Raw genomic sequence first — 17,865 nt, forward strand, 5'->3', positions numbered from 1 at the left:
TGTGCCAGGGTAGCCAGTGTGGCCTGAAGGGCCCCTGCAGCCTGGTCCTGGACATAGTGACCTCCAAGATGGTAGGCCCTGGGCAGTCACTCACCTCCTCAGACCTTGGCTCCCTTCTCTACAAAATGAAAGGGGAGCAATTAGACATCATTGTCAAAGGGCCCTAGGTGTCTACTTGTAAGAAACATTCCAAGACTCCAAACCAATCAGTAAGTATGGTAATCCCCATCTGAGGGCTGAGGAAGCTGAGGCACTGAGAGGCTCTACAAAGGCCTGTGGTCCTGCAGATTACACTCTCAGAAGCTTGGGTCTCCTATTTTTTTTTTTTGGCCAAGCCACGCGGCTTGTGGGAATTTAGTTTCCCGACCAGGGATCAAACCCACATGCCCTGCAGTGGAAGCGCAGAGTCTTAACCACTGGACCGCCAGGGAAGTCGCCGGGTCTCCTATCTTCTGAAGAACATTCAAGTAAGCTCCAAGCAGGTACCCATGAGGGTGAAGATAAAACCTCCTCCTTCCTGGGGTGGCCCCAACCAATTGTAGGAAAGAGGAAGATGCTTTAAAGGTAGAACAGCATGAGCTCCTGAAGACTGGGCTCCATCAGAACAAACTTCAGGTAACCCCTACAAGGTTTCTGGACCCTAGAATTGGTCACCTGACCAATACTACTCCCTGTGGGTAACTGGCTGGGTTCCATCAACTTTTGAGAAGGGACTGGGCACAAGTGCCCCAGGGCAGCAAGAACAAACAGCAGGAAAGGGGAACAAGGAGTGCCAGGATTTGTCTGCCAGTTCCCCTTCACTGGGGGATAGCACTCCTTTTCCTAAGAAGTAGCTCCTTCCCTGTGCCAACCCTGTGGCTTCGGTGGAGACTGCCAATCCTAGTTAGCCTCCTCCCTGACCCAAGCTGGACCAGTAAGAGATCTTCCCAGAATTTTTGTACTAGGGAGCTGGGAGGAGAGCGGGTCTCAAAGCTCTATGCTGTCATTGTTCCAACTTCATGTAGAAAGCCAGTTTGACAGACTAAAGCTAATAAACAGAAAGCAGGGACTTTTAAGACAGGGACAGAGACAGAAAGAAAAGTCCCAGACACCATTTGAGTCCCTAAGACTTCGCTCCTCTGCTTGCCCTGAGGTCTGGCTGACCAAGTTGGTTAGAGATGGGATTCTCTACCTTGAAGCAACCAAAGTTCTCTGACTAAAGGGGACACATCCAAGCATCTTTTTCTTTACCTTGCATAACACGTGGCCCACAGTAGGTGCTCAATAAATGTATGTTGAAATGAAAAGGGAAATGGGTCAAGGGCTGGCAGGAAGCCTGAAGTACAAGACACTGGGGTCAGACCATGCTGACACACCCATGGGCAATCCTGGGCTTGACTGTGAGTTTTGTTATCGTGATTTTTCTTTTCAAGCAAAGCAAAGGAGTTAGAGCAATCTGCCTGTATCATGCCCCCTTTTACACAGACTAATAGTGAAGCCACTTCCGGACCTTTGAAAGAGGCTGCAGACCTGGCTCTATCCCTGGGAAAGGCATTTAACTTCTCTGGTCTCAGTTTCCTCATCTATGAAACAGGGCAGGTGATGCAAATATCCCTGCCAGCTCTAGAAGAATCCATGGTTCTTAGTCCTCCTCATTAAAAGAGTCTAGCAACTATGGTCTTTCCCATACCTCTGCCTGGGTAAGTCTCCCCTCCAGCCCCACCACCCTCAGCTTCAGTACAGGACCTCCTCCAACCCCCTATTCCTGCCCTGGACTCAAAGTCAACAACTTCCTAAGCGTGAGCCCTGGCAGGATAAGCAGTCACCCATCCCTGGATGGGCCTGGTGTGAAGCTGGGGTGATGTGCCCAGGAATTAGAGTTGTCACCCTCACCACAGGGCCAGAGCCAGCTGTCTCAGAGGACAGTGGGAGGTGAGGGCCAGAAGAAAACGAGGGGGCTCAGCTGCCCTGCACAGCTATCAGGCCCTGTAGGGAGACAGGTCCAGGTGGCTCTGGGTCAAAGGATAGCTGGTGCTGCACGATAGGGACAACACTGTGACAGAGAGTGCCACCCAACTAACCATTCTTCCCTCTCCAAAGAGAATAAGCCCTGTCTCTCCCAGAGAGAATGGATGGATAGCCAGCCTGGTGCCCACATCGAAAAGCCTGTCCCTGCCACGTCAGACACCTATCAGATGCCAGTGGTGCAAGGAGAAGCCACTCCAGGAGGCTTCAGGCCAGGAGGCAGGAGGCCCCAAGTGCCCAGTTCAGATGCTCTGGCACCACCCACTTCCCCCTCCATCATCACTCAGAGGGGAACTCCCAATCACAGAAGTATGGGGGTGGCTGAGGAAATGGCTCACCATCTTGGCACTCCCAGATGCCATCCCTGGTTACAGTGTCCTCAAGGTGGGAGACTCCCTATAGGGTGCCAGGGACTCCAGCATGATTGCTCCAAGAGCTGCCCCATGCCACTCCCACCTGGCAGGACACGTCAAGGGCCTCAGTCCCAGGGGAACTAGGAATGGAGAGGACTCCTACTTCTGAGTAGAAAGATTTCCACATCATCAGCACATTAGCACAGAAACCTGGAAGGGGACTGGTACTGCGCCTGTCCACTAGGTTCTAGTCCTAGCCCGCAAATGACCAACACACAGGGTCCAGCTGAGGCATCACAAACTAGCCTAAGCGCTAATCCCCATGCCACCAAATCAGCCATCTCTCCCCAAGAAATGGATCCTGATCATCACTGGACTTTGGGATCAGAAAGACTTGGGTTTGAATCCCAATTCTGTCTCTTCTTAGCCCTCTGAGTTCCCTTGGCTGAACTCTTTCAGGGTTGGTGGAAGATTAAACGAGAATGGACATGGAACACCAGCCTACAGGAGGCACTCCCTGGCAAGTTTCCCTGCCCTCTCTGTCTCTAACACCAGCTCCATGGTCAAGCCGGGCACTTCGGACTTCCTGCTCCTTTCTTTCCTGAGGGAGCGAGCAGGGTGGAGCTGGCTTTCCTAACAGCCCGCCAACGGCAGCCCTAGGCCTGTTCCACTCTTACTTGTCCCCAGTTTCCTGGGGAGGTCACCTGGCCCTCGGAGCAGTCGGCAGAGTTCAACAGCCATGTCATTCATGGGGCTGGCTATGGAAGGAAGACGCTGGGCTGGCTTAGCCAGGGTGCTTCCTAAACCTGGGGTCACTGTGGAGAGAGCACATATGTCATAGGAGACCTCATGGCAGGGCTGCTTCTCAAGGATGGTCACTCACTCAGAGTCACCACTCCCTGGAAATCCATCAGACAAATGTTTTCCCCATAACCTCAAATATCTTAAAAAGTCTGATAGGACCCACTGCCTGGAACAGCTCGACAATGGATAATGGGAAAGCAAAAGAGATTCTCTCATTCAGCAAACTCCGTGTGGTGGCATCAGGAAGTCCCGTCATAGTACTCACAAGACTGTTACCCCAAGTTCTAGGAACCTTGGGACCAAGGAACAGGACCAACACAAGCCTAAGGTGATGCTTCTGGCAGCTCCAGGCCAAAGGGGCCAGGGGTGCCCTGGAGGGTCTTCTCTTTACGGTAGTTCAACATGAAAGCCAAGGCAAAGAGGGCAGGAGAAAAAGGCTATCTCTGCAGATAGCTGTGACACCAGGTAGAGCCTGCCCTCATAGGGGCACCCAGGCCCTACACTGAGATAGATGTCAGCCTGAAGCCATGGGCAGGGTGAGGGACTGTACAGCCAGCACCTGCATATAAAGGGGCCTTCTACAGGTCATATTCCTCCCCAACCCTGACAGAAATAGATACCTATTGCCAGGAGAGGCCCAGGGACACCCAGGGTGGGTCTTGCTGGGTCTGGCTAAGACATGGCTCAAGTGGCATCTGGCACATTTGGCAGGGCTACCTGCCAACGCCTCAGGCTCCCAGAGAACAGGCTGGGTCTGTCATCCATGCTCAATCAGGCTAAGGAAAGGGGTGAACTGTCCCACTAAACTGAGGTACAACCTCAGCTCCCAGGCCTTGGTATCTCTCCTCTGGGATTGGGTTTGGCTTGTCCTTATTTCCACTAAGGTCCTTTCGAACTTCTGGGGAAAGTTAGTGGACAGATGACCCCTGGTAATGTAGGAGCCTGTGACTTTCTGCACATACTGCCAGATCCTGAGAAATGGGCATGCATAAAACCCTTCCCAAAAGAAGGCCCAGCGTGGTAGTCCAGTATTTCCAGGACCCCTAGATACAGACTCCCTCAAGGAGGCAACAAGAAGTTGAGCAGTAACTGGTCCCCACTCAGCTCCACCCTCATGTGGCCCCAGCCTCCAGCCACACCAGATGACACTTGATAATCTCTGTTTTCAGAGACTGACAAACTCAGGTTTCAGAACTGGCTCTTCTGCTGTCGATGAAACCTCTTATCTCAAAGGACTTAACTTGCCCTGAAAAACACAGCCTTAAATCCAAAAATTTTACCTCTGTGCTACAGAGAGGTAGGAGCTGGTATCTGGAAGAAGAAAACAGGATACTGTAGACAAGAAATCCCCAGGCCCAGGAATAATAACTTATTTGTTATCTTAGCTGCCTCATTTCAAAAGGCTGCCAAGGAGCCCTGATACACTGTGGTAATACAGCTCTCCTTGTGGGTGAGGTAAGAAAGGCCCATGGAAAAGGACCATGGGCTTAACTGGCCACAGGGCCAAGGGCACTGCTGGCCCAGAGAGGAGCAGCAGGGAAACAGAGGGCCTCTTACATGAAACAAGCTCCATAGTAGGGACTGGGGAGGGTCCTGTGGCACAAACCATTAACCCCCATGTGAACCACCAGGAGTTTGGACCAGCTACCTGGCCCTTGGGCCCAACTACCAAACCACCCTCTGCCTGGACTGCCCAGTAGAACCTGCTGCCAGAGCTACAAGGCCTCTGGGTTTCTATCCCTCCACTCCCACCCAGTCATTTCCTAAGGACATTTCAAAGAAAGAACAGAATGAGAAAGGCAACAAGGGGTTGGGCAGCACCAAGCGCATAAACCCCAACCTATCTTCCCACAGCTGGGCAGGTCCTGGGCAGCTGTTCCAGTGGCTTCAGGGAATCTCCTGGCTGCCCCCCTTTTCCAGGGAGGGCTGCCTCAAGGTACCTTATAGGCGTGAACTCAGGACCATCACGAGTCAGTTTCTTCCCTTCACCAGCCTCAGGCAGTACTCACTTGGGAGGCTTGTACAGCGCCTACAATCAAGCCAGGGTTGCTGAGGGCTACTCCCAGGCGCACTGCCGGGATTAGGAGGAGGTAACCCAGACACCCAGTGGCGCCCTGATAATTCAACCCACTCAGCTGGAGAGAAGCACGACTTCCCCCACAGAGGGAATGAGCAGCCCCACGGCAGACCCCTGTGAAGCAACGTAGATCCTAGGTAAAAGATGCTCCAAAGAGAGGTGGTGGTCAATGACGAATACAAAGGGGGCTCATCAGCTGTGGGGAACAAGGGTCTCAGCCCACATGGAGTGGGACAGAAGCAGTCCCCATTTGGTGGGTACAGACTAACAGCACTTCCAGACTACTGGAAACCCACTTACGTGTCAGTAATCTCTAAGACATCTGTTGCACAAAGCCACCTACTATTGGTATTTGCTCTGAGCAGACACCTTACTCTGCATATCCTTAGGAGAATAGAGAGGAAGGATATCCAACACTCAGTTATTTATTGCCACACCGACAGGAGCCAGCCTCTGCCCTCATGAACCTGGCATGGACCCTCAGGGCTCTGCCCTGATCTCTGCTATCTGCTGTTCCCTTCCCATGGCACACGCAGATATGAAATATCAGCTGTTTGCAGAATGTGCCCCACCCAGTAGAAGCAGGCCCCAGCCACAGGGATTAGGACACAAACACTCCCATGGGTGTGCTCCTAATAGCTCACTCTGTTAGTAAGGTAACAGTCTTAATAAGGTCAGCTCCAGGGAGAGGAAAAGATGCTCACTGGATCATGACCCATCATGTGGAATGAAAGCAGACAGTCGCCCTGCCACCCCTCCTTGCCCTACCACTACACCCTCCCCTCTCACCCCCACTGAGGCCCAGCTGCCAGGTGCCATTTGCTTCAGAAGATATGCCCCCCATCCCCAATCCCCATCTGTGGTCTTCCAGCTGCTTCTTTTCCAACAGTTCAAGGAAAGGATGCCTCAACGGGCCTGGGTTCTCCTTTGAGGGGTTGTAGTAATTAAGGTAATAGATGCTACCCCAAGAGAACAGCTGTCTCCTCCAAGGAAATGGCAAGGAGGAAACTATCAGCTGTCCAGCTCTGATGCGGATGAGGCCACCTATCAACACAGCCTGAGTCTCCCTGGCTCTGTCTGACGTACAAGACACAGAAGGAAGATCTGTTCTATCCTTGCCCCCTTCAAAGCACCCGAGCTTGGGAGAAGCCCAAATCCCCCTATATCCACACCTGCCTTTCCTCCTGCTTCTCCAATCCAGGGATCCCAGCCCATGCAGTTTGCTGCCAGCTCAACAACCGATGGGTGGGGCTGCAGGTACACTCACCTACCTGCAGATCATCCTTCCTGGCTGCAAAGCCATTTAGCCAAGCGTTCTGACGTTCTTATTTTGGGCCACACCTGTTCCTTGGTTCATACTTAAGGAGGCCAAAAACACTTTATAAAAGATAAACATCAAAACTTCCACATCTTCCAACAGAAAACCTCTGACCATGCAAGCTACAACATGCCCATATGTTCCCAGGAAAAACTGAGCACACAGCCTCACATGAGAAGCACTCCCTGTCACCACCTGCTCCCAGAGCCAAGTGAGATCCCCGGCGTGGCTACCCTCGACTCCTGACAGCCCTAAAGGCAAAGATGGGCTTGCTGAGCCAGTACAGGAAAACCTATAAGAAAACACTCAAAACATCAACATCCTGACTTTGGTTGCTATTCCATCTTCGTCCTCCATAATTCACCTCCAGCTAATGTACTAAACATGTCTACTCAAATACAGAAAACACAGCACTGGAGAGAAAATGTAGTTCAGATTACACCTAACTCCACTCTGATACACAAACACTCATAAAAGAACTTTAAATGTATAGGTACTTTCTTCCTCAGGTAGGAAAAACAAACAAACAAAAACCTTTCTGGGGACTTCTCTGGTGGCACAGTGATTAAGAATTCGCCTGCCAATGCAGGGGACACGGAATCAATTCCTGGTCCAGGAAGATCCCACATGCCGTGGAGCAACTACTGAGCCCACATGCCACAATTACTGAAGCCCGCACGCCTAGAGCCCGTGCTCTGCAACAAGAGAAGCCACCACAATGAGAAGCCCGCGCACAGCAACGAAAAATAGCCCCCACTCGTCACAACTACAGAAAGCCCACGCACAGCAATGAAGACCCGACGCAGCCAAAAATAAATAAATATATACATACATACATACATTAAAAAAAAAAACCTTCTCAATAACAATAGAAGCTAAAATCTGTGTACCCCTCTTCTGTATCAGGCACTATTCTAAGCACTTTAAGCACTCAAGCCCCATACCCATCCCATATGAGTTAGGTACTAGTATTGCATCCATTTTACACATGGGGAAACTGAGACCCAGAGCAGTTAAGGAACTTGCTCTAGGTAAAACAGCTGCCAGGATGCAAATGCAGTGTGGCTCCAGAGTCCATGTTCTTGGCCACTGAGCTACACTGCTCGGGAAGCCAACCACAGCCCTAGGTGTCTTTCTTCACATGAGCAAAAGTGAGTCAGTAGTTGGTTCAACAACACTGAGCCCCGACATACAGAAAAGGGGAGACAGTGACTCCTCCTACAGAATGAAGGTAGTGGCAGAGCCCCCATGCACTACCAGTGCCACAATAGGGCGGTGATGGGAGGCTGAGCTCCAGATGAAGGCTTCTAGCCCAAGGCAGGTTGCAGGCCAGGGGGACCTGACTCGGCCCTGGTTCCAAAACACATTTGGCTTACTGAAGCTACTTCACTGAGGCAAAGCACAGGGAAATGCAGGAATGGCCTGCTCCCATAGCCCAAGGGCATCTGTGCTCACTCTGGGAGAGCTGCTATAAAAAGATGTGGTCCAGCCCCAAGGAGTTCACAACCCAGCAAGGATACAGTTGCATAAATGTGGAAGGATCACATGCGGCAGGGTGGCAAGTGTCATCAGAGACATGATCATGGCTGAAGGGGTCAGGCAAGACTGCACGAGGTGTCACAAGCAAGAAGGACACCTCCAGGGCAAGAAGGACATCTGCCAAGGGGCACAGCATGAAATGTCTGCAGGATGTTTGGTGCCCCACACAGACATACTGGTGTGCACCGTGTGTGGAGGGCAGAGGTGGCAGAAAAGGCTGAGCAGGGCCCACAGCACCTGTGTCCTGTGGGCAGAGGGGTCAGAGATCCAAAGCAGGCAAGGGGCAGAGTGTACAAAGGGAATGGAGAACAGAGGCCTGAGGTAAAGAGATTAATCAGGAGGCCATGGAAATAGCCCAATGGAGTAGGGATAGAGAAGGGGGCCAAATAAAAGAGATGCTTGGGAAGTAGCAGAACCATGGGATGAAAGACAATTACTCTGAGGTCTCCTCCCACTTATGGGCCAAGGTGGACAGTGACTGTCAACAGAGACAGGGAACACATGAGGATCTGGTTTTTTTGTTTTGTTTTGTTTTTAACATCTTTATTGGGGTATAATTGCTTTACAATGGTGTGTTAGTTTCTGCTTTATAACAAAGTGAATCAGTTATACATATACATATGTTCCCATATCTCTTCCCTCTTGCGTCTCCCTCCCTCCCACCCTCCCTATCCCACCCTCCCTATCCCACCCCTCCAGGCGGTCACAAAGCACCAAGCTGATCTCCCTGTGCTATGCGGCTGCTTCCCACTAGCTATCTACCTTACATTTGGTAGTGTATATATGTCCATGCCTCTCTCTCTCGCTTTGTCACAGCTCACCCTTCCCCCTCCCCATATCCTCAAGTCCGTTCTCTAGTAGGTCTGTGGCTTTATTCCTGTCTTACCCCTAGATTCTTCATGACATTTTTTTTTCTTAAATTCCATATATATGTGTTACCATACGGTATTTGTCTTTCTCTTTCTGAGTTACTTCACTCTGTATGACAGACTCTAGGTCTATCCACCTCATTACAAATAGCTCAATTTCGTTTCTTTTTATGGCTGAGTAATATTCCATTGTATATATGTGCCACATCTTCTTTATCCATTCATCCGAAGATGGGCACTTAGGTTGTTTCCATCTCCGGGCTATTGTAAATAGAGCTGCAATGAACATTTTGGTACATGACTCTTTTTGAATTTTGGTTTTCTCAGGGTATATGCCCAGTAGTGGGATTGCTGGGTCATATGGTAGTTCCATTTGTAGTTTTTTAAGGAACCTCCATACTGTTCTCCATAGTGGCTGTACCAATTCACATTCCCACCAGCAGTGCAAGAGGGTTCCCTTTTCTCCACACCCTCTCCAGCATTTATTGTTTCTAGATTTTTTGATGATGGCCATTCTGACTGGTGTGAGATGATATCTCATTGTAGTTTTGATTTGCATTTCTCTAATGATTAATGATGTTGAGCATTCTTTCATGTGTTTGTTGGCAGTCTGTATAGGATCTGGTTTCTGCAGGAAGGTAACCTCATTTGGGGGCAAGCGGGTTCACTGTCTACTGGACCTTAAGCAAAACACTGGGGTTTCTGGAGGCATGATCTGCTCAAAGACAGAGTGGAGACAGAGGAGTAAGTCCTGTGCTCTTGCCTGGAGGGCTCTTCGGCTGCCCCTTAACTGCACTTTCAGGGCCTGGCAAAGCACAATCAACCATTCATAGGCAACAGAGAATCTGCTGGGTTCCTCAAGGAAGGTGAGAACTGCCTCCACTACCTCCATACCCACTTCACCCAGCTACTTTAAGTTCTAATCAAGCCACAACTACTGAGCCCGCATGCTGCAACTACTGAAGCCCGCGCGCCTACAGCCCGTGCTCTGCAACAAGAGAAGCCACTGCGATGAGAAGCCTGCACACCACAATGAAGAGTAGCCCCCACTTGCTGCAACTAGAGAAAGCTTGCATGCCACAACTAAAGATCCTGCACGCCACAACGAAGATCCCACACATGGCAACGAAGATCTCGTGCACCGCAACTAAGACCTGGCTCAGCCCAATAAATAATTAATTTTTTTAAAATTAATTCAAAATGGATCAAAAAAAAAAAAAAAAAAAAAAAAAATGGATCAAAAACCTAAACAGAAGAGTAAAATGGGAATTCCCTGGCAGTCCAATGGTTAGGACTCCCCACTTCCGCTGAACGGGGAACAGGTTCAATTCCTGATCAGGGAACTAAGATCCCACATGCCATGTGGTGTGGCCAAAAAAAGAGTAAAATTATGAACCTCTTAGAAGAAAACATATTTAATATTCTCGACCTTGGATTTGGCAAAGGATTCTTAGATATGATACCAAAAGCATGAGCGACAAAAGAAAGAAATAGATAAATTGGACTTCATCAAAATTAAAAACTGTTGTACTTCAAAAGATATCAAGAAAAGACAACCTGGGACTTCCCTGGCAGTCCAGTGGTTAAGAATCTGTGCTTCCACTGCAGGGGGCATGGGTTCGATCCCTGGTTGGGGAACTAAGATCCCACATGCCTCAGTGTGGCCGGAAAAAAAAAAAAAAAGAATAAAAGAAAAGACAACCTAATACACACACACACACACACACACACACACACACACACACACACAATGGAACACTACTCAGCCATAAAAAAACAACAAAATAATGCCATTTGCAGCAACATGGATGGACCTAGAGATTATCATACTAAGTGAAGTCAGAAAAAGACAAATACCATATGATACCATGTATATGTGAAATCTAAAATATGATACAAATGAATTTATTTACAAAACAGAAACAGAGACACAGACATAAAGAACAAACTTACGGTTACCAAAGAGGAAAGGGGGGGTAAGGGGAGGGATAAATTAGGACTTTGGGATTAGCAGATACAAACTACTATATATAAAATAGATAAACAACAAGGTCCTACTGTATAGCACAGGGAACTATATTCAATAGCTTAAAATAAACCATAATAGAAAAGATATGAAAAAAGAAAGTCAACCTAAAGAATAGGGGATGGTGGTGTGATGAATTGGGATTGACATGTATACACTGATGTGTATAAAACTGATGACTAATAACCTGCTGTATAAAAAAATTTTTTAATTTAAAAATTAAAAATAAAAGAATAGGGGAAAAGATTTTCAAATCGTATAACTGACAAGAAACTTGTATCCTGAACATATAAAGAACTCTTACAACTCAATAATAAGAAGATAAATAACCCAATTTAAAAATAGGCAAGCCACGCAGCGTGGTCAAAAAAAAAAGTAAAAGATATTAATAGACATTTCTCCAAGGAAGACAGACAAATGGTCAATAAGCACATGAAAAGAGGCTTGATATTATTAGTCATCAGGGAAATGAAATGAAAACCACAATGAAATACCACTTCACACCCACTAGGATGACTATAATCAAAAAGTCAGATAATAACAAGTGTTGGCAAAGATATGGAGAAATCAACCCTCATACACTGCTAGTGGGAATGTAAAATGGGGCAGCCACTATGGAAAACAGTCTGGCAGTTCCTCAAATGACTAAACAGTGTTACCATATGACCGAGCATTTCTACTCCTAGGTATACAGTCAAGAGAAATGAAAACACATGTCTACAAAAAAACTTGTACACAAATGTTTATAGTAGCATCAATCATAACAGCCAAAAGGTGGAAACAATCCAAATGACCATCAACAGATGCATGGATAAGCAAAATGTGATATATCCATACAACAGAATAATATTCTGCCACAAGAAGGAATGAAGCTCTGAAACATGCTACAGCATAGGCGAACTTCGAAAACACGCTAACTGAAAGAAGCCAGTCACAAAGGGCAACATATTATATGAAATCTCCAGAATAGGAAAATCCATGGAGACAGAAAGTAGATTAGTGGTTCCAGGGGCTAGAAGGAGGGAAAGTCCAGGAATGACTATTAATGGGTATGGGGTTTTTCTCTGGGATGATGAAAATAATCTGGAATTAGACTGCAGTGATGGTAGCACAACTTTGTAACTATATTAAAATCACGGAATTGTACACTTTAAAGGAGTGAATTTTATGGTATGTTAATTATATCTCAATTTAAAAATATGTATGAAACAGACTTACTTCCCTAGTGGTCCAGTGGGTAAGACTCCACGCTCCCAATGCAGGGGGCCCGGGTTCGATCCCTGGTCGGGGAACTAGATCCTGCATGCATGCCGCAACTAAGGGTCCGCATGCCGCAACTAAGAAGCCCGCATGCCACATCGAAGATCCCATGTGCCGCAACTAACAACCAGCGCACCCAAAATAAATAAATAAATAAATATTAAAAAAAAAGAAAGCAACAGATTGATAACAGTGATTGTTCTTTATTTAATAATTAACAAAACGGATTCAATTAATCTAAAAGATCAGTCACAAAGACATTTTTAGGTTTCAGTAATATTAATCATAGTCATTTTCCTATACATTAAGAGAACCAGATGGCCAAAGCAGAATATACTAAAAGCAATGCCACAAGAAAAAGCTGCTACTTGAACAAGCTAACAAGAGAGGAAGAGAACACCAAAACATGTCCTCCCTAAAAGACCAACTGTCCCTGATGGATTCACTGATAAATTAATCTACCACCTCCTGAAGTTCCCTGACATGCCTGAGCTCTCACAGTTCTACTGCCCAGGAGCCCCAGCCCAGCCTTGACCCCTTCTAGAAGGCCTCTTCTAAACTAGTTCACTCCTGAACTAGCAAATATGATCACATCTTGCCTCTGCTGAAAACACGCCTGAAACTCAGCCATAAAAAAGAACAAAATAATGCCATTTGCAGCAACACGAGTGAACCTAGAGACTGTCATACTGAGTGAAGTAAGTCAGACACAGAAAGACAAATATATGATATCACTTATATGTGGAATCTAAAAAAAAGGATACAAATGAACTTATTTACAAAACGGAAGTAGAGTCACAGATGTAGAAAACAAACTTATGGTTACCAGGGGATATGGCGGGGGAGGGATAAATTGGAAGATTGGAACTGACATATACACACTACTATATATAAAATAGATAACTAATAAGAACCTGCTGTATAGCACAGGGAACTCTACACAATAGTCTGTAATAGTCTATATGGGAAAAGAATCTTAAAAAAAAAAAAAGAGAGGATATATGTACATGTATAACTGATTCACTTTGCTGTACACCTGAAACTAACACCACATTGTAAATCAACTATACTTCAACAAAAATTAAAAAAAAAAAAACACTCCTGCAGCTCCCACTGCTTATATATACAGAAGTCCAGGCCCCTTGCCATAGTACACAAGACTCTTCCCTCAACTGGTTCATCCTGACTGTTCCCAGGAAGCCATCCCATCACAGCAGAAAACTTATGGATCCACTCTCAGGCCCTAAAGTACCACTGCCCAAAACCATCGGGCAAACTCCTATTTGCCCCTAAATGCCAGGCTGAAACACCACTTCACAGTGCTGTGGTGCAGTAACCACCCCTACAGCTACCCTCCACTAAATACACCTGTATCTATCAAGGAGATACATCAACCCTCAAACATCTCATCTGGAGTTAACACCAAAGTCTCAAATTCTAGACACAGCTAAGGTCACTACCATCACTCCCCTCCCACCAACCATACATCCAAACAGTCCAAATAGCTTTCACCTCAACCAATGACCTCTTAGAAATCAGAAGCAACTGGCAGAAAGGCTTTAGCTGTTATCATCCTCTACCTCTCACCTCACTACCAAAATACATCCAAGTAGTTTCAGGTATAACTGTTTATGAATGATGATACTTTTGGTTTTGGAGAATGTTACGCTCATCATACACACACACATGCGTGCGTGTACGTGCACACACACACACAGTGACCCCAGGAAATGGAAAGCACCAAAGGGGATTCTGATCTTCCAAACCCAGTGCTGGGATGAACAGTGGCAGGCCCCCCCATCATTCCTGAGAGGAGTGTCTTGCTGCTATCCCCACATCTGTCCTGTAGTAGGTCTGCGCAGCCATTCAACCAGCCCTGTATCCGGGAAAGCCAGAGGCATCCATCATTCCTAGGGAGAATCCCTATCTAGATGCAACCTGATTCCTACTTTCCACCTTAAGGAATAATCAGAGAGATGATCAGATACAGCAGGAAGGAAAACCCGCAGGAGCTGGCAGGCAGAGTGAAAATGAAGACAGGTACAATATCCACAGAACACTGAGGCTCCTTTCTCTTGCCGAAAGAGAGATGCACCAGTGAGGATGTAAAAAAGGTGCTAGCTTTCCTGATGTGTTAGTGCATGAACTAACACCTTATCCACTGTCCCCAAGCCCCTTCTCCCTACAGGGCCAGGCAGGGTCTGACTTCACAACAATGTTACATTAACAATGTCAAAGCACAAGACCCGCAGCTCACCTCTAAGCAGCCCACAGGGGTCAAAAGACCCATCTTATGAACAAGGCAAACAGACTGAGACAGCTCCACATGGCTCCATCTCAAACAGTTTCAGGTCAATTTAGGCAGACCTTGAACTCCTCCTACCTCACCTGCTCCACACCATGGATCCCAAACCCAATGGCCAGGCGAAAACGATTCTTACTAAAGAAGGATGAGTGTGTGGAACTCAGAATATCATGCACATGGTAAAAGACTGCATTCCAAGACCAGCTAAAAGACAGGCATGAGGGCTTCTTGATGTAGGGGCATTTGCTTTTGGTTATTTTATTTTAGTTTTATTTATATTTTTAAAACAGGTAATATATTCACAAGAAAGAAAATGTGAAAGCTTCAAAAGTGAAAAATTTCCTTCCCAGTCCTATCCCCAGCTACCCTGTCCCAAGGGACAGCCAATATTACAAGTTTTTCTTAGCTTTCCAAAGATATTCTATGCGCGTACAAGCAGATACAGATATATTCATTTTCCCTCATTTTTTTTTACATTTGGTAGCATAATATACATTGTATTTTTCACTTAGTGATATATCCCAGAGATTACTCCAAAACAGTACTTGAAGAGCCTCCTCATTTTTTTCATGGCTGCACAGTATTCTTTTACAGATTAACAAAAATTCATTTAACCAATGTTCAGAGTTGCTTAAAGTGCCACCCAATAACAGATTATAGTAGTTACTTTTGTAAAACGAACCTATAAAAGTCTCTTTTCTCTGCCACCAAAGCCATGCAAAAGTTCAAAGAGCACATTTAGTGCAAGAAAAAGATTTAAGAATCAGTTTACCTTTGATGGGAAATTATTTTTCTAAGCTCCCTGTTCACAATGAGACAGAGCTGTGAACACTGTAGATACATCTAGTCAGCTAAGGCCAAGGCTTGAATAACAAAGATCACAGCTGCATGCTACACAAAGAGGCCAAACATGCCACACACATTCTGATTAATAACTAAAGGACAGTTTTTGCTCAGATCAAAGCCAATTTTTTTTAAAAAGTCAGGTTCCTGACAATTAGTTGAATCCTGAGCAGGTCTAGATTTCAAGTACTTGAAATTAGTCAAGACGAAAAAACCTGATTGATATTAAACATAGATTGGAAAAGACATACGGTTTAAGTGCTACTCACTCTTTGGAAAAAGCCAGCTGCCTTCTCTGTGTCAGAGGCCAAAAAGTAGAGAGGGCCCGAGCAAAAACACAAAGACTTTTCCTGCCTCCGTGACAGTGTCAGGACAGCTTGCACCATGCCACTTACACCACTCAAGGGACAAATGGACTGAGGACCATATTCTAGAACCCACCAGCTTCTGGTAGAGGCTTTTGTCCCCTCAACTGCGCCTAGCCCAGGACTGGGCATGAACCGCTGGGCAGAAGACAGCTGAAAGGGTGCCTGGGTGGTAGAGAAGGCCCACCTGCAGGGTCCAGAGCCTTCCACAAATCTGAGGTTTGCTGACTGTAAATCTAAGTCTCACGCACATCCTCCTATTTATTAAGAAACTGCCTCAACTGTCTTCCACAAGTCACAATGTGACTTAAAGACTTTGGTCATTAACATGGTAAGATAAAAAAGGAAACAATGTTGGTGGCAGCCTTCCTCTCCATATATGCCAGAGTCCCATGCTGGTAAGCAAAGGCCAATAGCAGTGAGGGCTAATGAGGTGTATTCCCACTGGGAGCAAGCTCAGGTCACTTGGTTTTGACTGTAAACAGTTCAAATTCCATGAAGGACAATCACTTGGCAATTAATTTTTGGAATGGAAGCCCACACCAGCCCGGCCCAATGGCCACCTTTCAGGATCCTCCACCCAATGGCTTGGCTTAGCAAGTAGGCAGCCAGCAAACAAAGTCCTCTCCAGCTTGCTGGCTGCCACCATGACTCTCATCACAGAATGGATCAAGAGAGCAGAAAAATGTTCTCTTAGCCAATGACTCACCAGGAAGTCTGTTCATGTTGACGCCTTGAGCTGAGAGTCCTATTCCCATGTACCTTTGAAAAAGCATACATACAAAAATTCTGGTTAGCAAATGATTATGCATCTCCCTTCTCAAATATTTCTTGGTAAAAGACAGAAAAACAGGAAAAGCAATGAATGTAGAGACACTTTTAACAAACTAGTGGTTCTTGGAGAACCTTTACATTTTGATTTTCTAATGGAAATCTCTCAATGCCTTAAGCAGCTGGAGAAACAGGAGGTAGTGTCTGTAACCAGGAACCACCGGCTTCAGTTTCAGAGGAAAGTTTCCTGCAGTCACTGCTTCCAGTCCCTTGGTTTCTGGCTCCAGCTAAGGTGGCGGAATCTATTCCCAAGAAGTGCCTAAAGTAACTAGTTCAATCCTAGGTAGTGCTTGGCAGAATAATGCAAGATCAAGCCCAAAGGGACAAGTCACTCTTCAGCAAAGACCAAAACATGGAAGAAGTAAAGCCAGCTGGATCCATATAGGATCGTAAAGACCCCTCACACAGGGCTTCTTCTCTGGGGTCTCCAAATTCATTACCCTTGCCCTATACATTCACCACTGGTCTCCTCAGTCATCCAAAGCTGAAGGTGGTGGTGTGTGAGGCCCCAGAGACCCACCCCGTACTCTTCCCACCCAGGTACCTAAACAATTTAGGCAGCTACAGCCAGGTGGGACCCATGCTGGGCAACTCTGTCAAAGATATCTCAGTGGCACTCATGAGAGGGCAGGTCAGAAAAGGAAATGAACAGGGTTTTTTAGTCTAAATATTTGTAGTGTACAAAGAAACAGTGAGTTATTTCCCCAAGAACTTAGAAATAAGAGAAACAAGTCAACACTATCTAAGTGTAAAATAGTAGAAACCCACACATGATGCCTGAATTAACCACATATGAGCATCAAGAGGTAGTTGAGAAGCTCACAATATTGAAAACACCAAGACGGCTTGGGGTAACTTTACGGTTACCCCAACCAAGACGGCTAAGGGGTAACTTTACAGTTGCATTAACAATGTGAATAAGGACTTCCCTCGTGGCGCAGTGGTTAAGAATCTGCCTGCCAATGCAGGGGACACGGGTTCGATCCCTGGTCCGGGAAAATCCCACATGCCGCGGAGCATCTAAGCCCATGTGCCACAACTACTGAGCCTGCGCTCTAGAGCCCACACGCTGCAACTACTGAAGCCCACGTGTTCTAGGGCTGTGTGCCACAACTACTGAGCCTGCGTGCTGCAACTATTGAAGCCCATGTGCCTAGAGCCTGCGCTTCGCAACAAGAGAAGCCACCACAACGAGAAGCCCGTGCAACGGCAAAGAAAAGTAGCCCCCGCTCGCCGCAACTAGAGGAAGCCCATGTGCAGCGACGAAGACC

General features: G+C 46.7%; 1 protein-coding gene across 2 annotated transcripts in view; it reads right to left on the minus strand.

Annotated features, from left to right (window-relative positions):
* Positions 1-17,865, minus strand: part of RANBP10 (RAN binding protein 10) — a 66,754-nt gene that overhangs the window by 25,464 nt on the left and 23,425 nt on the right. Inside the window, exon 3 of one of the 2 annotated variants that reach the window (XM_032614416.1) lies at positions 16,473-16,525. The exons of the other annotated variant lie outside the window; for it this stretch is intronic. Within the exon in view, the coding sequence (XP_032470307.1) occupies positions 16,473-16,525 (53 nt within the window). The remainder of the gene's footprint in view (positions 1-16,472; positions 16,526-17,865) is intronic. 2 annotated transcript variants of the gene reach the window in all.

This window comes from Phocoena sinus, chromosome 19, assembly GCF_008692025.1.
Source record: "Phocoena sinus isolate mPhoSin1 chromosome 19, mPhoSin1.pri, whole genome shotgun sequence".
Lineage (NCBI taxonomy): Eukaryota > Metazoa > Chordata > Mammalia > Artiodactyla > Phocoenidae > Phocoena > Phocoena sinus.